At 41.7% G+C, this 22691-nt stretch overlaps 1 protein-coding gene across 1 annotated transcript in view; it reads left to right on the top strand.

The window, feature by feature from the left end:
- Positions 1–22691, top strand: part of dapk1 (death-associated protein kinase 1) — an 85070-nt gene that overhangs the window by 18702 nt on the left and 43677 nt on the right. Inside the window, exons 3-4 of the mRNA XM_047591168.1 lie at positions 14388–14609; positions 21698–21836. Of these exons, the coding sequence (XP_047447124.1) occupies positions 14388–14609; positions 21698–21836 (361 nt within the window). The remainder of the gene's footprint in view (positions 1–14387; positions 14610–21697; positions 21837–22691) is intronic.

Raw genomic sequence — 22691 nt, forward strand, 5'->3', positions numbered from 1 at the left:
GGAGATGACTGATCCCTTCAGCCAATCGCTGGGCGGCATAAAAGCCGCTTTGTCAGAAAGCTGACGGTGAGCGAGCCCGTTCCAGATTACAGCGCCTCACTTTTATCTGATGGCTGTATTATCTAAGCTGAAATGTAGACCTGTGTTTAATGATCTCAAATCCCATTCAGTAAAGCGCCTCTGTAGAGCACATCACATGTTGCAGCGGATTTAATGGCAGCGGTGTAGATTAGGTATTTGCTGAGATTATCACAGAGTGAACACAAACTACAATATTTCGAATAAAAAAAAAAAAAATTAAAATAGTAATAACAATGTAAACATAATGGTTTATAACTTTATAATAAGTTTCTATTACTCTTGTATAAAACTGTTTTTTAAAAAGACTTTTAGTACAACAACAGGGGGTCTGTGGAGGTAGTGCAGGAGGGTCACAAAATCGTTGGTTGATTAGACATTTTTCATACATTTTCTCCCACAAATTTAAATTTCTTTAAATACATATAAACATTAACACAACATGTCTTAGTAAAGGGATAAATGGAGGCAACACTTCACTCATTCAGCGATACAGGAGCTGTCTCTACAACACTAGCCCAGACCTGTCGATCTGAGCTTCCTGTAGGCACTAGGCCCCGCCCCTATCGCTGCTGAGCCAATCACAAGGCTGCAAACTACACGCTTAGAGTTTATTCAGTCCCCAGGTGAAATCCAGAATATTAGCGAGGAGATATAAGAGGAGAGGTATGTTCATGTTTATGGCAGCTGAACCTGTGTGTGGCCTAATCTTGAATGCAAAATGATGATAATAATAATGTATATTTATAAATAGGCTGAGTTTAATATAGAACACATATAGTAGGTAGGGGGTTCCTACTTAATGACTTAACGACCTGACAAGCTTTGAAGATCCCTGCTTTATACGTGGTAGATACCAAATCAAAACTGTTTGAGTATCGTGACTACAAATGAAAGCTTATGTTGTTTTTTTCTTCTGGAAATGTAGACATTGCATTATTATTATTATTCAGCTTGTCTGCGCCCACAGGGAACTAATAAATGCAACTGCAGCACGTTTTAAATAATGCTATGTGGGTTCATATCATTTGACTTGCAGTCTGTTTTGCCAAACCACACACAAAGAGAATACAACAATGCAAACTTGCTCTGCGGTTCACATCAAAGGGGAACACGCTGCCGGTGAGGTCACAGTCCTTGTGTTCCCACTGGTGTGTCATCTTCCGTTAGTCCATGTGCATCCGTATCAGGTTTGACTGAGGAGCTTTGTGTGTGCGGTGAGCACTGCAAACCTGCCTGCTATTGTACTTAACGCTTTTCTGCTCTTCAGCGTCTTCTCCTATTTCACAGTCGTAGTACACAGAGCCGATCAATAGTTGGCTCAGAGCGCTGAGAGGAAGATGATGCACAGTGTAGCACAAGAACAGCGCTGCTCACTTTGGGAATTTTGCTGTGTTGCTTTATATCTGTTGTTTGTTTTTTTACATTTTCTCTATTTGAAATGGATCCAAATCTCAATCAATCGAATATGCAGATTCAGACTGTGGCTGGTAGCGAGTAAAGATACTTCTAATATTCAGTAGCATCTGATCTGATCTTAAATAAACTAAATTTCCTCCCCTGGAGATTCATAAACGCTTTTCTTATTTTACTTTCATTCTCAGTATCTGAATTTGTATTAAAAATGACTTGTTTGAATATTTAATCAGTCATTGATTTTTAATGTGAAGATATAACACTGAATGATTAAAATTAGGAATCAGGACTTCCTGCTGATAACCCATTACACTATGTTGTTGATAGTGGTGGGCCGTCAGGGTCTGCAAGGCTTTCTCTGCTGGCCTAAAAAAAATATCTGAATAACAGACTTAATTATATTTTCCATGGATACCTTTTAAATAATTCCTAAAGGTCTGTTCACGTCCTTTCACAGCTTTTCTCCTTGTGCGTTTTCATATAAAAGCTCTTATCCAATCACATTTCAGCATTCATTTGTTGCTATGGTCGTTCAGATACCTGGTTACGATGCAACGTCCTGTTTTATTGTTGTTCGTATGATGTTGATGGTTTCTATAGCGGTGTCATAACGACGGTATTAGGTTTACACATTAGCCCCAGTAGTCTGGTTTTATACTGGTTTTATTTAGTCTTGTTTTATTCTGGCCTTAGTCATAGACGTATATATGTCCATGAGTCTGGCTGTGGGTGTGTGTTCACCTGTTTGTTTGTGTGTAAGTCGGTGCGGAGCTCCATCCATCGCAAATCTGAGAATGGAGGAAATGTGGACATACAGGACGCTGAAGAAAATGAAATGAAATATTGTTTTTCGCTTAAAATAGGTTGGTGGTTGTATAAAGCTGAAGGCCTGGGTGGAAAATTCACGGCCCGCCACTGGTTGTTGATGTATTATATTGTGATCTGGCCCTAATCTATAAAAAGGTAGCTGCATGGTGATGTTTCTGCCAGCAGTTTATTTCTAACTGATGCAATGTTTGCAGATACTGTGACTGCATGATTTTGTGTTTACGTCCTGCAAAGGAAAGAATTTTTAAAGTTTTGTAGCGTTTTCTCCATTAAACGTGTTACAGGAAGCAGATTATGGGCTTTTGTGAGCGATGCTGTATATTTTCAGGGTTTGCGGGGGTGTGCTGGTCTTAAAAAGTCATGATATACATTGCATTGTGCTCCTGCGGGTGCAGGCTGTAATGTCTAGATGGATTATGGCAGGATTGAGGGCAACTATCTTTCATTTTCAAGCCCACTCACCTCAGACTTACTTAGATTATCGTGCAGCATCTGACGCTGTCCAGACAAACCTAATGTAAGCCTGGTCTCCAGTGTGAGCTTCGTCTTGCATGGACTGTCTGGGTGGAAAAAAAAACAACACAAAGTTTATTTTCTGCATTTCCGCGTGAGGAAACAGATGCATTAAGACGTTAAGGAGTTTTCCTCCTGCTTCTGAGGTTTGATAACCAGCTGGGACATGTGTGAAGAGCAGTTCTCCTGCAGAGGAAATACAGATTTTCTGGACAGGTAGTGGTGTGTGTCTGTGTCTGTGTGTGTGTGAGTGTGTGTGTGAGTGACTGTGTGTCATCTTCTGCTGTTGTCAGCTCAAGCTGTGTCAGACACACTTAAACTTGAGCTTGTTATCACCTCATTCTCACAGAGGAAGCTGCCTTTTGCATGTGACTCCATGTCGACTTATGTCAAAAAAAAATTAAAAAAAATGTGTGCATTTAAATTAGAAATTCACATTTTACATAATTCACTCGATTAAAGTGGTGTTAGCTGGAGAACTTTGCTGGCTGCTGAATTTCACCCCAACTGCAGATCCCAGACACTGGATTTAAGGTCTTAGCTTGGCTGTCACTGCATCAATACTCATTTAGTAGCTTCAGTGGAGTCGTTAAGACTTGGGATTAACATCTGTCCGGGGCAATCCCATCCAAACCGGTCAGCTGTAAGTACCTGCTTTCACACCTGCCATTAAAACGTGACTCCGCATGCGTCCCCAGCCAACACCTGAGATCTGATCTCAGCTTCTCGCTCTGGATGCAAATGAATAACGTCATCATTTGTACTGTTGTTTTTTGTGCATGTTATAATAACAATAACAATATTAATGCCTTGGCTTTTTATAGCACCTTATCATAGACACTTCACAATTGAATACATTATTCATCCACTCACACAGTCACACCCTGGTGGTGGTAAACTACCTGAGTAGTCACAGCTGCCCTGGTTTAGTGGAGTTCACACTGGGAGGCTCCTGAGCTGCTGTGTCATGACATGGAGACAGGCGTTGTGTTACTTATTTATCTTGGCCCTTACATGACTTATTGCAGAGACTACAAGGACTGAATGTTTCAAAAGACCTTCATCACTTGTGGTGCTTTTTCCTTTTATAATGCGACCGACAGCACATTGTGTGGTCACACTGCCATGGAATGGAATGAGGTCAGACGCATCCTTTGGTCTGTTCACACTTTAACCTGGTGACTCAGTACGTTTACATGCACGTGGAAAAAATAATTATTGCCTTAGTGCGACTTTAACTGGACAACTTAAGTGCACGTAAACACGCTACTCCAACTAAAATCGGATAATGCAATTGGAAATTAGTTTTCTCCAGCAGATCGGACTTTATCTGGACAACGAAAGCCGGTCGCAGAAGAAGAAAACGGGTAGAGGAACCACCTAAAAGATAGCGCCATCTTATCTGCACCATAATTAGCGCACACATTACGTACAAGATTAAAAAGCTGAACTTTTATCCATCTGGTTGTTGTTTGAAATGCCGGTCTGCCACATTAAACTCCAGTTGTTTATTGTATAACGTAATAAGTCAACCGGAAAGGGGGTCGTATTAACCTGCTGAAAAGACACATATCGCCACCTAGTGTGGAGGAGGAGGGGGACATGTTCACATCAGTTACTCGATTTTTCTGTAAACTGGGACCACATTCAGAAAGTCGAATTTCGAGCAGATGTTAATGTTAAGCAGGATTTGAATATGACCAAGAATTACTATACGAAACGATTCAATAACCAGTTCTTCCTGTCTGTTTGATTTGTTGTAAGCCCCTGTGAAAGCTGACTTGGTTAAAAAGCATCTTGTGAAGTGGGCAGAAGTAATTTCTCGCTTGTTCACTTTGCATTGTAGCCTAGTGAAGTATTAATGAAGGAGTCCAGCGATCCACTCCAGTGATCACTATCAAAGTACTAAACTTCGATCAAGTTGGGGGACTTGAAAGAAAAGCATAAAAAATATATATATATACCCTGAATTTTAATCCTCTTTGGCCATAACAAAGGATTACGACAGCTCAAATTTTCTAACACTGATGTGTTCTGGCTCATGGCCTTCATCAGGGACATGGAGACTGAAACGCCTCTGTCTAATAAAATAGTTTCATATCCTGGAAGCATTGTAGGAGTTTAGACCACTTCATATTTCCGTCTCTCCTCTGTTCACCTTGGAATTAGGTAAACTACGTCAGAAATATGACTCCACTGTCCTCAGAGCAAGCGTGATTAATCTAACATTTAGGCTTTAAAATGAGAGAAACCTTGAAAACGTTTTAAAGCTGCATTACTAAATGTCTCGCCTGGTTCGATTAGTCGTCCAGAACACAAAGACATTCAGCTGTTGGTTTCATTCACACCATCTCATCACACCTGTCACGCTCTCTTCTCTGTTGTCTCGCGTTGTGCTGTGAGTTATTCCCTGCCCACTTCCACTCCACTGATTTCTGTTTACAAGACGTCTCTGCTGCTCATCGTCGCTGAACATTGTTCATTCCAGCGCTGCCTCGACTTGACAAGGCTACAGCAGCAGCTTCTGACGAAACTCAGCCACTCGTCCAGTGTCCAGCAGTCTTTTCCAGAGTGGGCAGAAGACTATTTACTGGCACAGTCGAGCTTTAAAAGTTTTTTATTTCCTGCGCAATTCACCCTGCCCACACAGCTGTTTTTAATCCTGAGGTCTTTCATTTCTAACACAACATCGGCCCGAGAGCAAATTACATTTTGTTAAGTCGCCCATATTGGAAAATCAAAGCAGCAAAGCCTTGTACATTTTGGTAGTTTTGTTTGAAAAACGCTTCTTAAACAATTAAAATGATGGTCCTGGTCAAGTCTTTTTCCAACACGATCCAATGGAAGACGGTGACCTTACGTCACTGAAAAGGCCACGCCCCCTTATGGGTGAAAATAAAGAAGTCGCTGCCTTGTGTATTTTTCTTTGAACAATTTAAAAGATAAAACTTTTCAGATTTACTTTGCTCTCCTCAAGAGAGAGGGGTTGGAAAACCGTGGGACCCTGATAGTCGCTATGTGAACATGTGCGACAAACACTTTAAATTATGATGCTAACGTTAGCTAATGTCAGTCGTCAGCGGTGTTGTTAGTTAAAAATTCAAAGTAGTGAATGTTGATGCTGAACTGAAATGAACAGTAGGTTACGTCCAAGCACAGAGTTACGTTACTATAAAGTGTTTTTTTGAATAAAAGCGTTAATGTTGGCTAAACTTCATGATGTATCTATGTCATGATTCATGCGTTTAACATGAATAATTATGAACTGATAACAGATGTCACACATTACCGGTCATCAATTGAGTGGTCATTCCCCCATTTCTTGGTCGGTAGGCTATATGACATAAGGCCCCTATTACTTCAAGTTTTTCTCGTCACAGATTGCGTGTCTGCCTGGCTAGCGTTTTGTGTTGCCGACAAATGCTAGCAACACAAAATAAACACTGCCTACAGGGGATTTGTATTTACCACCAGTGGTTTGTTTTCACCTGCATGGGGGCGTGGCCTATTTCCCTGCTGTCATCTATAGCAACGTCCGATCCGATCCACCACCTTCAAACATCCACATATGATCATTCACAAATTTCACGTCCGTTTCCAGAGTGAAATACATCCACACAGCAGCGCGTTAAGTTATTGTTCCTCTTCTTCTGCTTTGATTTTTGATGCTACGGGGAAGTGTCTTTATGTAAATAGCTACAAAAGATGGGGCCGTCCCCGATCTGATGTGATCATGTTAAAAAGGAAGGACATTTTGTTTTTTATTTTACAGATTTACAACACAAATGCAACTTCATTACGTAATTCACAGCAGGATGTGATTTTGTAGAAAAGGGATCTGTAGCTTATAAGGGGAATCCAGAAACATCAGGACAACAATACGCTAAATTATGAAAAACGGTGCCTATTTATACCTAAATTTTAACATTAACATAAAACAATGTAAGGTAATTTCATAGACACTATAGAATTTAAACACACTAGCAACATCTGACACAGGTGCATGAGCCAAAATACCTCGACCTTAAACTTTTAATTTCTTTTTAATATCCATAATAGCAATTATTTATCACTTTTAACTGACTTATAATTTACTTGTTTCTAAATTACATTCATGTTGCAGCAGCCAGCTGATAATAATAAAGAATAAGTTCTCCAGCTGCATGATAAAGGCCTCTCTATGTATAACCGGAGCTTTGAAGCAGGCGTACAATCTAATTAGTTGTGTTTGCTGTTGATCTGGACTCTATGTGGTTGTTAACTGACTGAGAGAAGGTCTGTCTTAAGAAGCAGCCCTTTCTTTATGCTTTATGCTTATGCATGCACTGCGCTTCCAAGTGTGTACACTCACCAGGCAGGACTGCGCGTAGTAAACCTACATACGGTCACGTGGACCTGGTGTATCGAGGTTAAAAAGAAGCGAGCGGTGATTAATCTGGTAGCTGCTGCAGTATCTTTCCACAGATAAACACCGTCCGAGCAGCAGTGTTGGGTAATGAAGTCATGCGCGGCTTTTCCGAGACATTGCTACACACCCAGGCTGCTCTGACAGACGCAAACAAACCTCTCCTCTCCTTTCTTAACCAGCTCTCTCCCAGCCGTCCCCTCCCCTCCTCTCCAGTTGCTTTACAGAAACAAGTAGGCCGAAAGTGGGAAGCCTTGTCTGTGCTTCAAGCACAACAAAGGAAAACTCAGCAATTTGATCCTGCGGACCATCTGAGGGTTTGCGCTGCAAAAAGTTGGCGGGGGGGAGAGGGGAGAGGGAAGAGGTGCTCTTGAAAAACAGCCTCCCTGATTCCCCGGGAAGGGGTTTGCCGTCTGTGTCTGCTCATTATTTCTGCCCCATCTCTGTGCTTGTTCAGCAGCATTCGTGCAAGTCAGTGCTCTCTCCCTGCACATCCCTGGAGGATGACAGGGGTTTCCCAGCCAGGCAGCGCTTGCTAGCAAGTAAACATGCTGTAATAGTCCTGTCATTACAAGAGGAGGGGGCGGGGGGGGATCTACAACACTAACTCCCGTTAACTTAGCGTTCAGCTTTAAGAGAATACCGGAGAATGCGCGCTTGGTTTTCAAGGCAGGTTTTAGTTTTCCTCCACTGCCTCACCGAGGAAAGAGATCTCGGTTGAACCGCTGCCATTTTCCCCTCGTTTGTATGTGTGTGCAGCTGGTGTTGTCAAAGAAGGGTGGGCTCGCTTTCCCCTCTCTTTATGTGCGTACAGTGGGAGAGCTTTGGAAAAAAAAACAAAAAAAACAAACTGGAGAATTGTTGTTGGATTCCCACAGGCTGGTGACGGTTGTTTCCCTAATGACGCTTTCAGAACTATTGTGTTTTTAATCCCATGCACATCTTTTAATAATTGTGATTTGGCGCCTTTTCATGTTTTTTAGTCATATTTTCTTGATACGGAGACAGTTGTTTACCGCTCGTCATTTTGTTCTGAACTGAGAATTATTGCTTCTGAACAAATTGTCTGCAGCTGTAAAAATATTTGTGCAATAATTGTGCAAAACCCATATTCAGTGTTATTACAGAGCAACAAGTTGGAACACATGTACATATTTTCATATATGTTTCGTATATTTTTTACATTGATGCATTCTTGCTTATTCTTATTGCCTGCATTGTTCTGTGATCTGAACACTGGTATCAAAAAATTCTCCCTTTGGGTTATTATAATAATTCTGATTCTGATTAAGTTATAAACTGCACAATTTAAGAGATTTTAAGGTTGTTTTGTATTTGATATATTCTGTAGTGCCAAGATGTGTAATACTTTACAGTTTTACACATCTCAGAAACAGTCAGTGATCATCTACAAAGAGTGTAAGAAAATTTGAAGTACCGAACGCTAACTGGACTCATTCATGTCTGCGTGAGAAAGACAGGAATTAATTAGTTTTTTTGGCCTAGATTTCTGTGTCCATACCCTCAGCACCCATTCTTTGAAGGCTGTAACATAATAACGGTGGTTAAATACGTAAACACAGTGTGTCTGCCCTGTGTGTTACCCAACCTGAGCGCATACGTGGCTTCAGTTTCCTCCCGTCGTGAAGCAATCATCCAGAGCCACCCACTGTTATGCTTTGCTGCAGGTCTTTATCAGAGCTCAACCTGAAACCTAACAGGTGCTTAACCATGTCATAAAGTCATATACCCCTCCATTATGGATGGGTTTTCCTTTTGGTAATTTAAGGTTACCATCTAGAGTGGTGGGAAAAAGTTCTCGGACATGCATGTGTGAAATATTATATTAAGAATCGCTCCTCAAAGTCTTCAAGTGCAATTTCTTTTAGTACAGTCACAGACAAAATACTGAACTGGTACCATGAAAATACAAGAATTTTTGAGTATTGGGACATTGATCCACCAGTGATCCACTAATGAAGGCCGTGCTTTTTATTAAAAGACACATTTTTCACTTGAAAGTTCTTCAGAGACAAAAATGGCTCAAAACAAGGAACCTAACGCAGGAAACACGCCTGAAGATACAGATTCTCCACCAAGAAAGGTGCAGCTGCTGCAAGATCTCCAGGAAGTGCAGATGCAGTCCTTCAACAGTTCGATACAGAAATACAGACGAACCAGCAGCTTAGAAGACAAACCGAGATCTGGGCGTCCAAGGGTTTCTTCAGCAACACATGATGACATCACAAGAGCTGCAACAACAGTGGTCAAACCAAACTGGATTTTTGATAATTCTCTAGGATCCCCACTAACATGGGGTCACAGAGTTATGTGAACCACAGTGAACCACAGTGAACCTTTCTGTCTGTTGTGTTAGTGGGCGGAGGGAATTGTATGCACAAGGCTTCACTTGTCTGTTTGTCTTCCAGGAAGCATAAGATCCTTTACAAAATACCACATAGAGTATTTTCAAGGCTCTAATATGGTTCGTTATTTGTCGAGTTTGTTTCCTCAAGTTGATCCTTCTCTCCATCCTGATGAGTAGATAAAAAAAAAAGATGTTCACTGGATATTCAATAAAACCATTGTATGGTTGTATGGATGACTGGACAACATCTAAAGTGTCACAGGATGTCTTCAATCGTATAATTCAGGACAGGAAATCTGCTGGTTGTCACAGATTACACTTTTCCTCCACGTGAACTTTCAGCCATGGAAACTTTGTGGAGGATGCACTGTTTATGTACGTTTCATCATATGCCACCTTGCTACGGTTTTCCTACCCTTCCAGTTTCTGTGGTGAACACATCAGGTTCCAGGTATAGCTGCTGAACTTCCTGTTTACTTTCTTTTTGCCTGGATGCCGGTTTGTCTAGTTTATGTGCAACTTACACTGAATCCTTTCAGAGGAGGACGTAGGACTAACTTCAGATGTTCAAATGTGGGTTTCAGAGCTGCATATTTGTAGCTAAGCTGAAGAAGGCTGATACAATCAGTATGACGGGCATTCAGCCATTTACGCACGTGTATTATATTACATGTACGAACAACAGCCCTCGTCACCGTGGAAGAAACGGATCAGATCCTGATGTCTGCTCCGAGGCCTGACTGACAGAGGCAGGAAACAACAATAGAGAGAGAAGCCAGACTGAATGGGGGTGGAAGTGTTATTAGCATGAGAAAGCCCTCATCCTCGGCGCTCTCTTCCTCTTCACATTGTCTGCTTCTTGTCTCTGGCACAGGCACAAGGACGAGTCACTTCCCTAAAGAGCCATAACTCCTTTTAGCTACTCTCAGCAGTTCAGCTTCTCAGCAAACTATTTTTCATTTGTTTATTATCGGACCCTTCCTTGTCAGTGGCTGATGAGAATAAGATACCGGGTCATAAAACATCTGTAATAAAGCCAAAAGGCATTTAAAGAAAGGCAACTGGACTTGTAGAATTTCTTCTACTTCACTTCTGAGAGACTGGTGGGAAGTTACCAAGACTGATCTGCCATCAATTTAAAATACAGTCTTGACTTCTGTCTCCAAGACGTTTCGACACCATTCACACCTTAAGGCTGGAGGCTCCCATTCATAGGGTATGTAACTTAGGCAAACAGCCCCACCGTTAAGTATCTATCTCACAGAAACAAGTCTGACGGGTTTCACCCACAGAGTTTTCCTAAACCTCAACTTCCTGTCTCTCAGAACTGAAGAATCTACTCAGATGAAACTTCTTCAAGAAACTCATCAAATCCAGTTGCATTTCTGTAAATGCCATTTGGGCTACCATGACCTGAATGACTGAGAACCTTCACAGACATCTATAACAAACCTCTGGAAGTGATTTCAGATATTATTATTATTGTTGGCCGGTTGTCCACGATTTTGGTCATGTATTGTTTTCCCAAATGTTCCAGGGAGGTGGCTAATATTGTTGAAAATGAGTATTTAAGGGCCGGTGTTCAGTCCTGACAGTGGGTTCTCAGACGTTTCAGCATGTCGAATCAGTGGCAGATGCTTATACTTGCGAAAGAGATCACTCCGATTGGCTGGTCAGTTAATCCAATCAGTGTCTGAGGAGTGGTGAGATGAATGTAAGCGAAGGACAAAGACCCATCTCATGTGAACATTCAAAAACTCAAATATGATTATCTCGATCTGAATAAACTGAAGACCAGCTGATCGGCGAGATTCAGTGGAGGCAGGCTTTGGTCGGCTTCATACAGCGACTCTTCCCGGGAGACATAATATAGAGTGAGGATTACAGAAGGAGACATACAGCTGTATTACTAAACTGCCTCATGACAAAGCGTACTCTCTCTCATCTTGGCAGAACTGACAGCGCAGGGCTCTCACTTTATTGTGGCCGTTTCTTTTGGCCGAGGCGGACGAAGCTTTTGCCAACTTCTCTGTTGTAAATCAGCGTGAAAAAGAAACGTGAAAATATAAAAAAAAAAAAAAAACGAGACAGAATGTGGCCCTCATTTTCTCTCGCTCCTCTCGCTCTCACCCCCTACTCCCTTGTTCTCTTCTTTCCTCTGTGGGTGTTTGGTACACTAAGTACTTCATGATTGCTAGGGCCGTGAGGAGGCACAGCCGCGGAGGCGTCAACAGCCCTCAGCCAAGTGTCCTTGCTTCCCCGAGTGGTTTTTCTGGCAGTGTTTTGGTGGAGTGGCGGTGTCAGCGTTACACAGCGCTACGGCAGCAACGCTGCATGGTAACATGGTGCTGAAATTTCCATAACAGCTCCTTTGTTGATCGTACACGGACTAATTGTCACGCTAAAATGTCATGCAGGCTCATCACATTTGGATTGGCTAAACAGTAAAATTGCCCATGTGTGCTACTCGACAACCAGGAGGTTCACAGTTTTTATTTTTTATTATTATGCTTAACCAGGACGGCTTGTGTTGCATTCTGTGAGCACTGTAAAATACAAAAAAATACACAAAGACCTACAGCTGAGAGAGTTCGTATGTGTGCACAGGAACGTCTTGATTAGGGGTGGGTATTGGCAATCCTTAGCTTATCTCCCATCTCTTTGTAGCTGACAGTCGGTTGCTACTTGACTGGTCCAGACTTGTGTATTTCTCCCATTTCAATTAACTTTATCTCTCACTGTTTATCGCCTCAATTGAGTTGCATCAAACTGAGACTGAGTTAACTTATGTCTGTCTGCTTTGCATGTCTTTTTTTTTCTTGTGGGTGCGACTCTTGTGGAACAGCTAATGGACTGGCTGGCCTCGGTTTTCAAGTTCTAATTAAATGGTTAGAGCAGAGTACATTTGAGACTAGGGGTGATTGTTGGCAGGAACTTCACGATACAATACGTATCACAATACTTGAGTCATGATGTAGTAAATAACGTTGACCATCTTGTGACAATTTAGTGTTATACAGGGAAACTTTTGGACCTGGTATTCATTCATGTGGATGTTTCTTAGATATGTAGCACCCACCTAGACCAGACCAGGGACCCCCACCCCATAGCAATAAAACATCCTGATGGCAGCAGCAAAAACTGTTTACAAACTACTAAATAAAAAACATGAAGAACAGCACAAGGTGTTGACCTGGCCTCCAATCTCCAATATCTGTGGGATGATCCACCATCCAGGCCCCCACTAACAACATCCTGATTCCAGACACCACAGGACATGTCCACATGTCCATTCTCTGATGAGTCACAACTGTTTGGGAGGCACAAGGGAGACCTACACAATATTAGGAAGGTGGTCTGGTTTGAGATCTGGGATTTTAACTGCTGGACTAATTAATGGATTGTTTAAGCTGTAAATCCTGTAGCTTCTGGTTTCCCCTTCTGAATCACAAATAGAAACTACTGCCACCTGCTGGGGTGGAGAGTTAATTCCTTTCACACAGCTGTGGAACAGACGGACTAGCTGGTTGCCAGTAGTTCTTTGATGATGGCTTTTGTTCGTCGGTACCTTTGCTTTATTGTTGGGATTAATGGAAGAAGGGGCGATCTACAAGTGCACAGGGTTTGCGAGCGGTTATGATGATCAAACTAATTATGAGAGGTTGCTGAAGGTGAAGGATGTGGGCATCTCAAGAGGAGTAAATGTATGAGATATAATCCATCTAGCTGGAGTAATTAGTGCCTACATGCTACACCAACTGAGATGATGTGGCTCTGATTTGGCTCTTTATATTATATTAAGTATGCTGGTGTATTTCTTTCATATGACCATCACTGTTTCCCAGCCACCCTGAGTCACTGGCCACTTATTAATTAAAACTGTTTCTCATCAACAGTTTAAATGCCTCATAAGCCCGCCTCCTCCTCCTCTTGGCTCTGATGTCTGTGTTTCCCACATTGAGACCGATACTTATATGGCTGGAAGTCAGTTTTTAAAATGATTATTGAGTCCTGTGGGATCACCTTGCATGTGACTGATCTCTCTGATCTTATCAGTTTGTATTTTCTACTGTCTTCTTCCATTATTTGCCATCCAATAGTAGTATTTTTTATATTCTATGTTGTGTGCAAACTTCAATTTACACAGAAGTTTTAAGATTTCTGTTTAAAAACTGGTAATTTTTAGATTCTACACTAGAGAGGATTAATGATTCTCTTATATATCTATTATTAGTGCGAAGCTACAGTTAGCAGGGAGTTAGCTTCGCATCAGTTTTTGATATAGTTTACTTGGCTCCGTTAGAAAGTAACAAATACCACCTACCTGCAATACTGACACAATACAATACAAAGCACAGATCAAATAAACAACTGAAGTTTAAAAAAAGATCTATAACCCCAAATCTATTCTAAACTTTGGACTCATCACAGTAACAATCTTTGACTGATTTAACACGTGAACACACTTGTGACATTCTTTCTTTCTGGAAATCAAATATTTTTCTTCACAATTTTGTTGCAGAAGTTCCCAGTTGCTTTCACTCTTTTGTCCAGTTCATCACAAACCAGCTCCATGGGGTTAAAGTATAGAGACTGGGCCATGGTCCACTTCATGTTTTCAAGCTTTCCATCTTGTTTTTATCCTGAGGTAGTTCTGGTAGAGCTTAGACTAAAGTTTTGGGTCATTATCTCGCTGTAGGATGAAGCCTTGACCAACTATACCAGAGGATACTGATGCTTTTCTTAAAACGTGACGCCCTCTCCTCTTGTGTTTCACAGCGGTCAGTTTGCTGTGGTCAGAAGATGCCGGCACAGGAACACGGGGGTGGAGTTCGCCGCCAAGTTCATCAAGAAGCGGCGCAGCAAGTCCAGTCGACGCGGGGTGACGAGAGAAGACATAGAGCGCGAGGTGAACATACTGAAGGAGATCCAGCATCCGAACGTCATCACGCTGCACGAAGTCTTTGAGAACAAGGCTGAGGTGATCCTGATCCTGGAGCTGTGAGTGGCTTTGTCTTCTTCTGCCCCCTTTTAACAAAGTGTTAAATGAAGGCTTCAAATGTGAACAATTTAGTGTCAGGAAGTATTTTTCAGGATCCTTTAGCTCATCTGCTCATCATGCAGTGAAACAATGGTCAAGGAGAGTCACACAGTCTCTATCTGATCTTGTAGGAATCTAAAATATTTCTGTCCTGGGTGGTTTAGGAGCCTGCAGCACTACATTTAAGACTTTAGCTCACTGTGGCTGCTCCTTCTTGTTCAAAATGCAAGCATTATTCAAGCCATTGCATTAATAGGATGAGGATTTAGCATTTAGCATTTATATCCAGAAATCTTCTTGTAGAAATTACATTAGGAGTAAGTTAATGCAGCATTTTTTTATGCAGGAATGTCTCCGCAGACAACTGGCTCATAAAAATGCACATATAAATATATGCAATAGTGTCATCAGTGGGCCATGTGCTCAGTCACCTTTGTTTTAACTCACTGGGTTATAGTCAAGTTAGCACACAAATGGACCAATAGGCAGAAATGTCTTATGTGAATGCAAAACTATTAACCATAAAACAAAGAGACAAACAGAAAAAAGTCTAAGCCAAGACGACGTCAATCTGAAGCTGCCTTCAGAGTTTAGATATTGATAGAACTAAAGAACTTTATGTTAAAAAGTGTTGAAATGTAACTTTAAAAACCAAATATGAAACTTGCCTATTGTGCCACTTCAGGCCACTTCTTGATAATCCTCAGTTAAACCTGTTTCACCAGGTGACATGCAGCTCCAAACACTGTAAGATCAGTTATGTTTTGCATTAGGCATCCACTTGACACACTTATTCAGAAGAAAGACGCCTAAACCAAGAGTGGAGTACCTCTCAGATACTAGGTCACCTTACAGCCAGAGGTAATGAGCGTAACGTTCAAAGCCGCAGTCGCTTGACAACATTCCTGACCGCTGATCGCACACGACAGAAGTTAAAAAGAAAGAACTAGCAAACACAAAACCTGCCCGGGCCGACGGTGCAGCGCGTGTGTGAATAATAAGTCCACGGCTTGTCGTCAACACACTGCAGTGAACAGGTAGAGCGGGTTGCTATGGCTACAAATCCATAATGTCACAAGTAATGATAACAAATAATGTCACAGCTATTTCATGATTGCCTGGGCTGACTGCAGTCATTTCGCCTCAGCATTTCCATTCATCTGTTAAAAAGAAGCCAGATGAAGCAAACAGGAATCGTTTCTCCACATTGTTTTTCGTAAGGGCACCCGACAAATGTGGAGATGGTGCATATAGGCAGATAAGTGGCGGTTAAATACTTTAATTATTTGTGTGACAATGCTTAAACGGTGAACTTGGCTCTTGTAGTCTTTGTCGAAGTGCTTTATTGTTTCCTCATTCTCAAAATATAAATCAAGTGCTCTCACTCCAAGAGTAGCATAAACACTTCCTGCTTCTGATTGTGCTCATGCACCTCTTAATGTCCTGTTAAATCACGTCTTCAAACAGTTCGTGCGTTGTGAATAGTTTAGTTTAATCCATATCTAGACCAAACCTGTCAGTTTCTTATGTGAAACCTCTCTTGAAAAACACAACTCCTACATGGTAATTGGACTGCTCCGAGTTTTCTTTCACTCACTCCACTCGTCCAAGTGGTGGGGTTTGTCCAAATGAGTTTTTTTTTTTTTTTTCTGCCTTTCTTGGCCTTGGATGTGTTGTGAAATCTGCACCGTTGCCACTAATTTGGTGAAGCGTATGTTGTTCCTCCAGCAGGTTTCTTCACTGTCAGGACACAAAAATTGTCCCGCGTCCACAACCACATATATCTGTCCAATCACACAGCGTATCTACACTTTATATTTATTGCCTAATGCTTTTATCATTATCCAGTTACTGAAAATGAGACCAGGAAAGACTGGTGTGTTTTGTAGAAACGTGTTTGATGAGTTTGCAGACGAAGCTTCACTGACCTATAGACAGTTTTATGAAGAAACAAGTTTACCTCCATCCTAACTAAACATCTTTGAAGCTTATTAATGAAAGAAGAATAACTAAAGTTATATTGAACAACTGAGATTACATTCAGTGAGAAGACGATGGCAGATGTTTTGTTGTGGGCTGTTCATATTTGTACTTTACGATTATTTAGTTGTCACATTTAGTGTTGCACTTGTGTAATTGTTACATTTAATTGCGTGACTTGTGTAAGCGTTGTCTTTGTTGAGTAGGTAGTTGTGTAACAGGATCAGGCTTTTAGAACTGACGCCTGGATTTTCTGCGTACTAAAGATGAGTTTGTGTTTAAGTAAGCGCATCTGTGGCCTTTCTTTAGCGTCTTTGGATACTTCATGACCTAAATGACTGAGAACCTTCACAGACAATTTAAAAGGTTCTGTTCTAATCCGTGGGCCACTTCCACCAGCTCCTCTGGAGGAACCCCCAGGTCCTCCCATGGCCAGACGGTACATATAATCCCTGCATCGTGTCCTGGGCCGACCCTGAGGCCTCCTTCTGGTGGGACATGCCTGGGACACCTCTAATAATGGGAGGCATCCTGAACCAGATACCTGAACCACATCAACTGACTCAGTTGCAGTGGTTCTCCTCCCATGTATTCCAGCTCCTTAGCCTGTCTCTAAGGCTGAGCCAGGCCACCTGGCGAAGGAAACTCATTTCAGCCGTTGTTGTTCTTTCAGTCATTACCCAAAGTTCATGACCATATGTGAGGGTTAGAACGTAGATCAACCGGTAAATTGAGAGCTTCGTCTTCCGGCTTAGCTCTGTCTTCACCACGACAGCGCCACGTCACTGCAGATCCGTCTGTCGATCTCCATCCTGCCCTCACTCATGAACAACTTGACCTCCTCCACTTGAGGCAGGACAGTGGGCAATCCACCCTTTTCCAACTGAGGACCATGGCCTCAGACTTGGAGGTCCTGATTTTTTAATCCCAGCCTCTTCACACTCGGCTGTGAACCGCCCCAGTAAGAGCTGGATTTCAATTTAAAAGGTTGTGTCATAGATTTATATGATTTAAAGTGTTCTCATCTGGAGATAGACACTTTAAAACATTTTGCTCATAATAACAAGTTGTTTCCTTGGCGCTAAATGGAGAATAAATAACAACAAATGAAAGGAAAAAAAAAGGATTGTGTTGAGGTTTTCAGACTCAAACTTCTCACTTATCAGTGATATTTAAAGCCAATATAAAGTCTGGTCCATTGTCGGTTCCTACATCTCAGATAGGGTCTATCCTTGTTGTGTGTTCCTGTGACTAACACCTTCACAGAACTAACTGTACCGAACACTGCGCCATTTCATTTCAGTGCGTAATATTATGTAATTGTCCTACTGGAGGATTTCCATTATGTTGCACACATTTTAAACATTTATTAGAACATTTTTATTCCCCTAAAAGCATGACTCAGCAGAAAGAAGACTCTCTAATCTACTGACAGTGAAGAAATGTCAGTCATTGTTACATGGGCCAGGCTTTGTGTGGGCTCGTTGCTATGGAGCAGTGGTAGAAGATGAAATAAGAACCCAGAGGGAGACTTAAATGCTCAAATACTAAACCGTAGCTCGTACTTCCTGGATTGGCTCATATTCTATAGTTTTTTTTTGGACCTGGTGTGGTGGTTTCTTTCTGGCTCTCGCCGTCTAATAGAGCAGCTTATTTACACAAATATGAATTAATAACTTGAAATCTGGGTTTAGGGAGTGATACTGTAGCCGTAGTCGGATGAAGCAGCGACGCGGTGACTCAGTGTTAATCCCGGGATCGGTGCATTAATTCTGAATGGCTGCTGACAGCTCACACAAAGGTTTGAAGACATTCATTAACTTGTTTTTATTCAGCCCAGTCCTCTGATGTGATGGATTAGAGCGAGAGCTTACACGACTTAGCTCTAGAAGAATGTGTCTTTAGTTCTTTATTCATTCAGAGGCATCCACTGGACGAGATGGTGCACTTGAAGAGTTAAAAAGCCGGATTATGTCCAATATTAATAAATAATAAAGGGTTGGAAAAGTGACTCAATTTTGTGCATTTTGCTGCTTTTTTTTTTTAGCCTTGGGCGGCAGGAGCAACAACTAGTTCCATTTGTATGCTAAAAATATTTGGCTTCGCGTTGTTCCCTTTTGTCCTCCACATCCTCTACTCCCCCCCCCGTGCAGCACAGCACTCTGGGTAAATACAGCCACGGCAGCGACTGTCCTTTGACCTTAAACACTGACAAACTTGTACAAAAAAGAGACAAAGGTGTTGGGGCAGGGACCTTCTTTCCTGTCTGCGAGTGTGTATTTACACCCTGTCAACCGGTGAAGCGGATGATGAAACGAAGGGGGTGGGGTTCTGTTGGAGGACGGGGTGGAGGTCCCAGCTGGTGTTTTTGTCTTTGAAGGGGGTGGAGTTGCTCTGTGCTGTTATGTGCATGCATGTGTGTCTGTAAATGTAAAATGGTAACAAGGTGAATTGGCTGCAAAAATATTGTCTCCGTATGTTTTTCGGTTGAAGCGTCTTAGCGGTGGCGAGTTTAATTCTTCGCATACGCTGTCAGAGCGACGCGCCGAGCGAACGTTCAATCACTGGATAAGCGTGGCTGTAATTACAGTTATCTGCGCTCCCTCTCACTTCTGCTTTCTCCCTCACATTTCCCCTCACGTTGTCGCGCTGCGAGCGTGATGAATCCTCTCTATTCTCCATCTTATCCCCACGTCGCTCCCTGTCACCAGGAGTTTCAGTAATTATATAATAAGTACGGGCTTATTAAATGATCTTCTGGTGTGAAATGGATCCAATCGGAGCGTTTAGGTCGGATAGATAAATTAGGGGGTCGTGACGTTGGAGCGATTAGCACCCCTTGATGCTGATTTGAGTTTTAAATAATGGGGGATAAATTCATTGTCATATGATAAGATACTGTAGACCAGGTTCTGCAATGGTTTTCAGGCCAAGGACCACCACACTGATGGAGAGATCTAGTAGTAGTACCTATAAACTCAACCTACTGCTTATAATATACATTATTATCGTGTTGCATTCAATATTAAGCTGTTCAGATAATACACAACTGCTGCAAACATGAATACACCTGCATAGCATGCACTGTTAGCTTCTCTTCTGCTAATATTGCAATGTGCTTCTGGGATTTCACCTGGAGACTGAATAGACTCTCGGCCAATTGCAGGAAACCTGACAGACTTGGACGTGGAGTATTACAGGGGAAGAACTTTGTGATTGGCTTAGCAGCAATAGGGGCGGGGCCTACTGTGTACGGGAGGTTAGATTGACAGGTCTCGGCTAATGTGGCGCTCCTGCATCACTGAATGAAAGATGACGTATTCTGTCGCCATTTATCCCTTTACTAAAATATGTTGGATTTATGTTAATGTAACTTTATGAGGGATTGTTTTTTTTAAATAAATACAGGAAAAATCACTAATCAACCAAAGATATTGCGACCCTAGAGAAATGTATCAGTAAATACAGCGAGGCAATTGGACTCAACAATGATCCATATGAACTACCATATAAAAATGGTCCAGTTCTATACTTATACTAAAGTATGATCTTTTGGTACTTTATACAACCCAGCTCCAACAGCTTTGTACTAGAGTACCCCCTTATTTGGAAAAGTGTATTAGCCTCAGTTTCAGTTAGTTTAAGTTGGTTTTAGTTCATTTTAGTTATAAAAGATGCTAATGCCAAGAGCTTTACTGAGAAGTAACATCAGCCATACAATACAGTCAATCATCACCTTTTTTTTTTGAAGTAATTTTACAATTTAGACACTATTAAAGCCTTTGGTTCAAACTAATGCTGCTAGTCTCCGTGATCAACTGTCACTTTTTACCACTCAGTGGCCGTAACCATGGAGACTTCACTTCCATACCCTCTATTTTAGCTATAAAGAGGTCAGAAAAAGCCCTGTTAGTTAAGTGCTCTCGCCAATTTGTCCAGGATAGCTGGGACTTTCAATATCTGGCAGCTATGTGTAATTTACTGCATGTTATAATAGTGCAATAACCTTCTGGGAGAGGTGCAAGTGAAACCATAATGACAACATATTGGCTGCAATGTCTGGGCTTTCAATTACCGTTGGAACTTTTCCTGATAGCACAAACCCTGACGTAAGTGCAGTAATCCAAAGTCCACAAACGTGCCAACGGCGACACCAGACTCTGAAGTGTTGACTTTTTTAATTCTTTTATTTAACCCATATTTAACCAGGTTGGTCCCATTGACAACAATGACGTCTTTTACAAGTTACAATCTTACGATGAGTAAACAGGACATAAAAACCAAAACATAAACGTGTAGAACTATGAGATATAACTGAAGGAAAAAGGAAAAATCATGCAGAAAAATGAATAAAAATCCACTTAAGAAGAAGGCGCAAGCTGAAACATGTAGGTGCCTTTTTTTTTTAATGTAATGTTAAATTAAAGGCCTTTTACTTCTTCAAATCCACTTGAGTGCCTGGACATGAATTTTTAATGCGTTTTTCTGCATGATTTTTCCATTTTCCTTCACTTATTAGTTCCCCTTCCCAGTGCACCCTTAGTTTGAGGGACACCGGTACGACTCCAGCCACTTTTCCTTTTCTTCATATGAGATATAACCAGTCCTGGGAGCATTGACACGCGCCAACGGATTCACTCACCATTGTGCTAATAAGAGCTTTAAATTCAGGTAGAGGGACCAGATGTTTCAATTTCAAAACAGTTGCAGGCTGTTCCAAGTGTTGGGAACGAAGCCCAGTCTTGTTTTGTGCTCTAATTATGTTATGACACGGATCAATAGTGTCATCTTTCAATGAATACATCTTGCATCTTTTATATCTTTTTGTGTTAACCTGAATTCCCATGCTGTTTACAACAAATGCCTTCTCAGTTTGCTCCAGTTTACTGTGAAAAGCATCGGTTAACATGGTCCCTGGATGTGTAAACTAGTCAAGCTATAATGCACCGGGATGATTAGATTACATCAGCTCAGCTCTGTTAATCCGAGATTGTGGCCGCCTCTGATCTGTTAGATCTCCCCCTTTTTAAATCTCTCCCTCTTTCTGTGTCTCTCCCTTCTTGTCCAGCGTGGCCGGCGGAGAGCTCTTCGACTTCCTGGCAGAGAAGGAGTCTCTGAGCGAGGAGGAGGCCACACAGTTCCTCAAGCAGATCCTGGACGGAGTCTTCTACCTGCACTCCAAGCAGATCGCTCACTTCGACCTGAAGGTACTAAAGACTGTACTTACAGCCGCCTGCAAATCCCCATAGACCCCCATGTTAAAAAGCCCAATTTTACAGCAATATTAAACATGTTTACAGCCTGGTGAAAGAAGTAGTTAATTTCAACTCAACTCATTCATTAATTTTTTATTAAGGTTTAAAATTCTGCATAATTAAGGGCGTTCCCACTTTGAGTGACAGGTAATAGCCTGAGCTAACAGGTAGCGGAGAGTTGGGTGGGCGGGTCTCAACGTCAAGGCTACATTAGCCCCGCCCCAACATGACCCCCATGTCCATATTTGGAGTGTCCAAGTGTGCCACTTCGGGCTTCATTTTCGAGGTTCAGAATCAAATGGGTGACGTCACGATGGGTTTGTCCATAGTATAAACAGTCAGTGGTACTGATACATGTCCTAACTCCATACTTGTTCTTGTTCATTCTTGTACTACTAAGGTTTCAAGTATGTGGTCCATTTAGAATGAAAAGGAGACATAATTAAGTTGAACTGAAGCTGAAACTATTTATTAAACGACAGAAGGTTGATTTGGAACTATTTTGGTTTGTTTTTTTCTGGTTCATGCCGAATACCTGTATTTTTTTTCGTTATGATATGAATTTTTAATACACCTGCATGCCGGTGTATTTGGTTACACAACTTTCCGAACGCTGCGCGTGGTGCGACTGCCTCAATGTGAGGTGTGGTGAAGTTGGAAAGGTCTGGAAAATTAAACGGCCGACCGAAGAAGACCAAAACAAGGGTTCTGTGTTGGTTGTTTAGGTTTATTAGGATGACCAGACGTTCCTGATTTCTAGGGACAGTGTCCGTTTTGGATGACCTGTCCCCCAACTAAACCTGCCCC

This window comes from Mugil cephalus, chromosome 8 (assembly GCF_022458985.1).
Source record: "Mugil cephalus isolate CIBA_MC_2020 chromosome 8, CIBA_Mcephalus_1.1, whole genome shotgun sequence".
Taxonomy (NCBI): domain Eukaryota; kingdom Metazoa; phylum Chordata; class Actinopteri; order Mugiliformes; family Mugilidae; genus Mugil; species Mugil cephalus.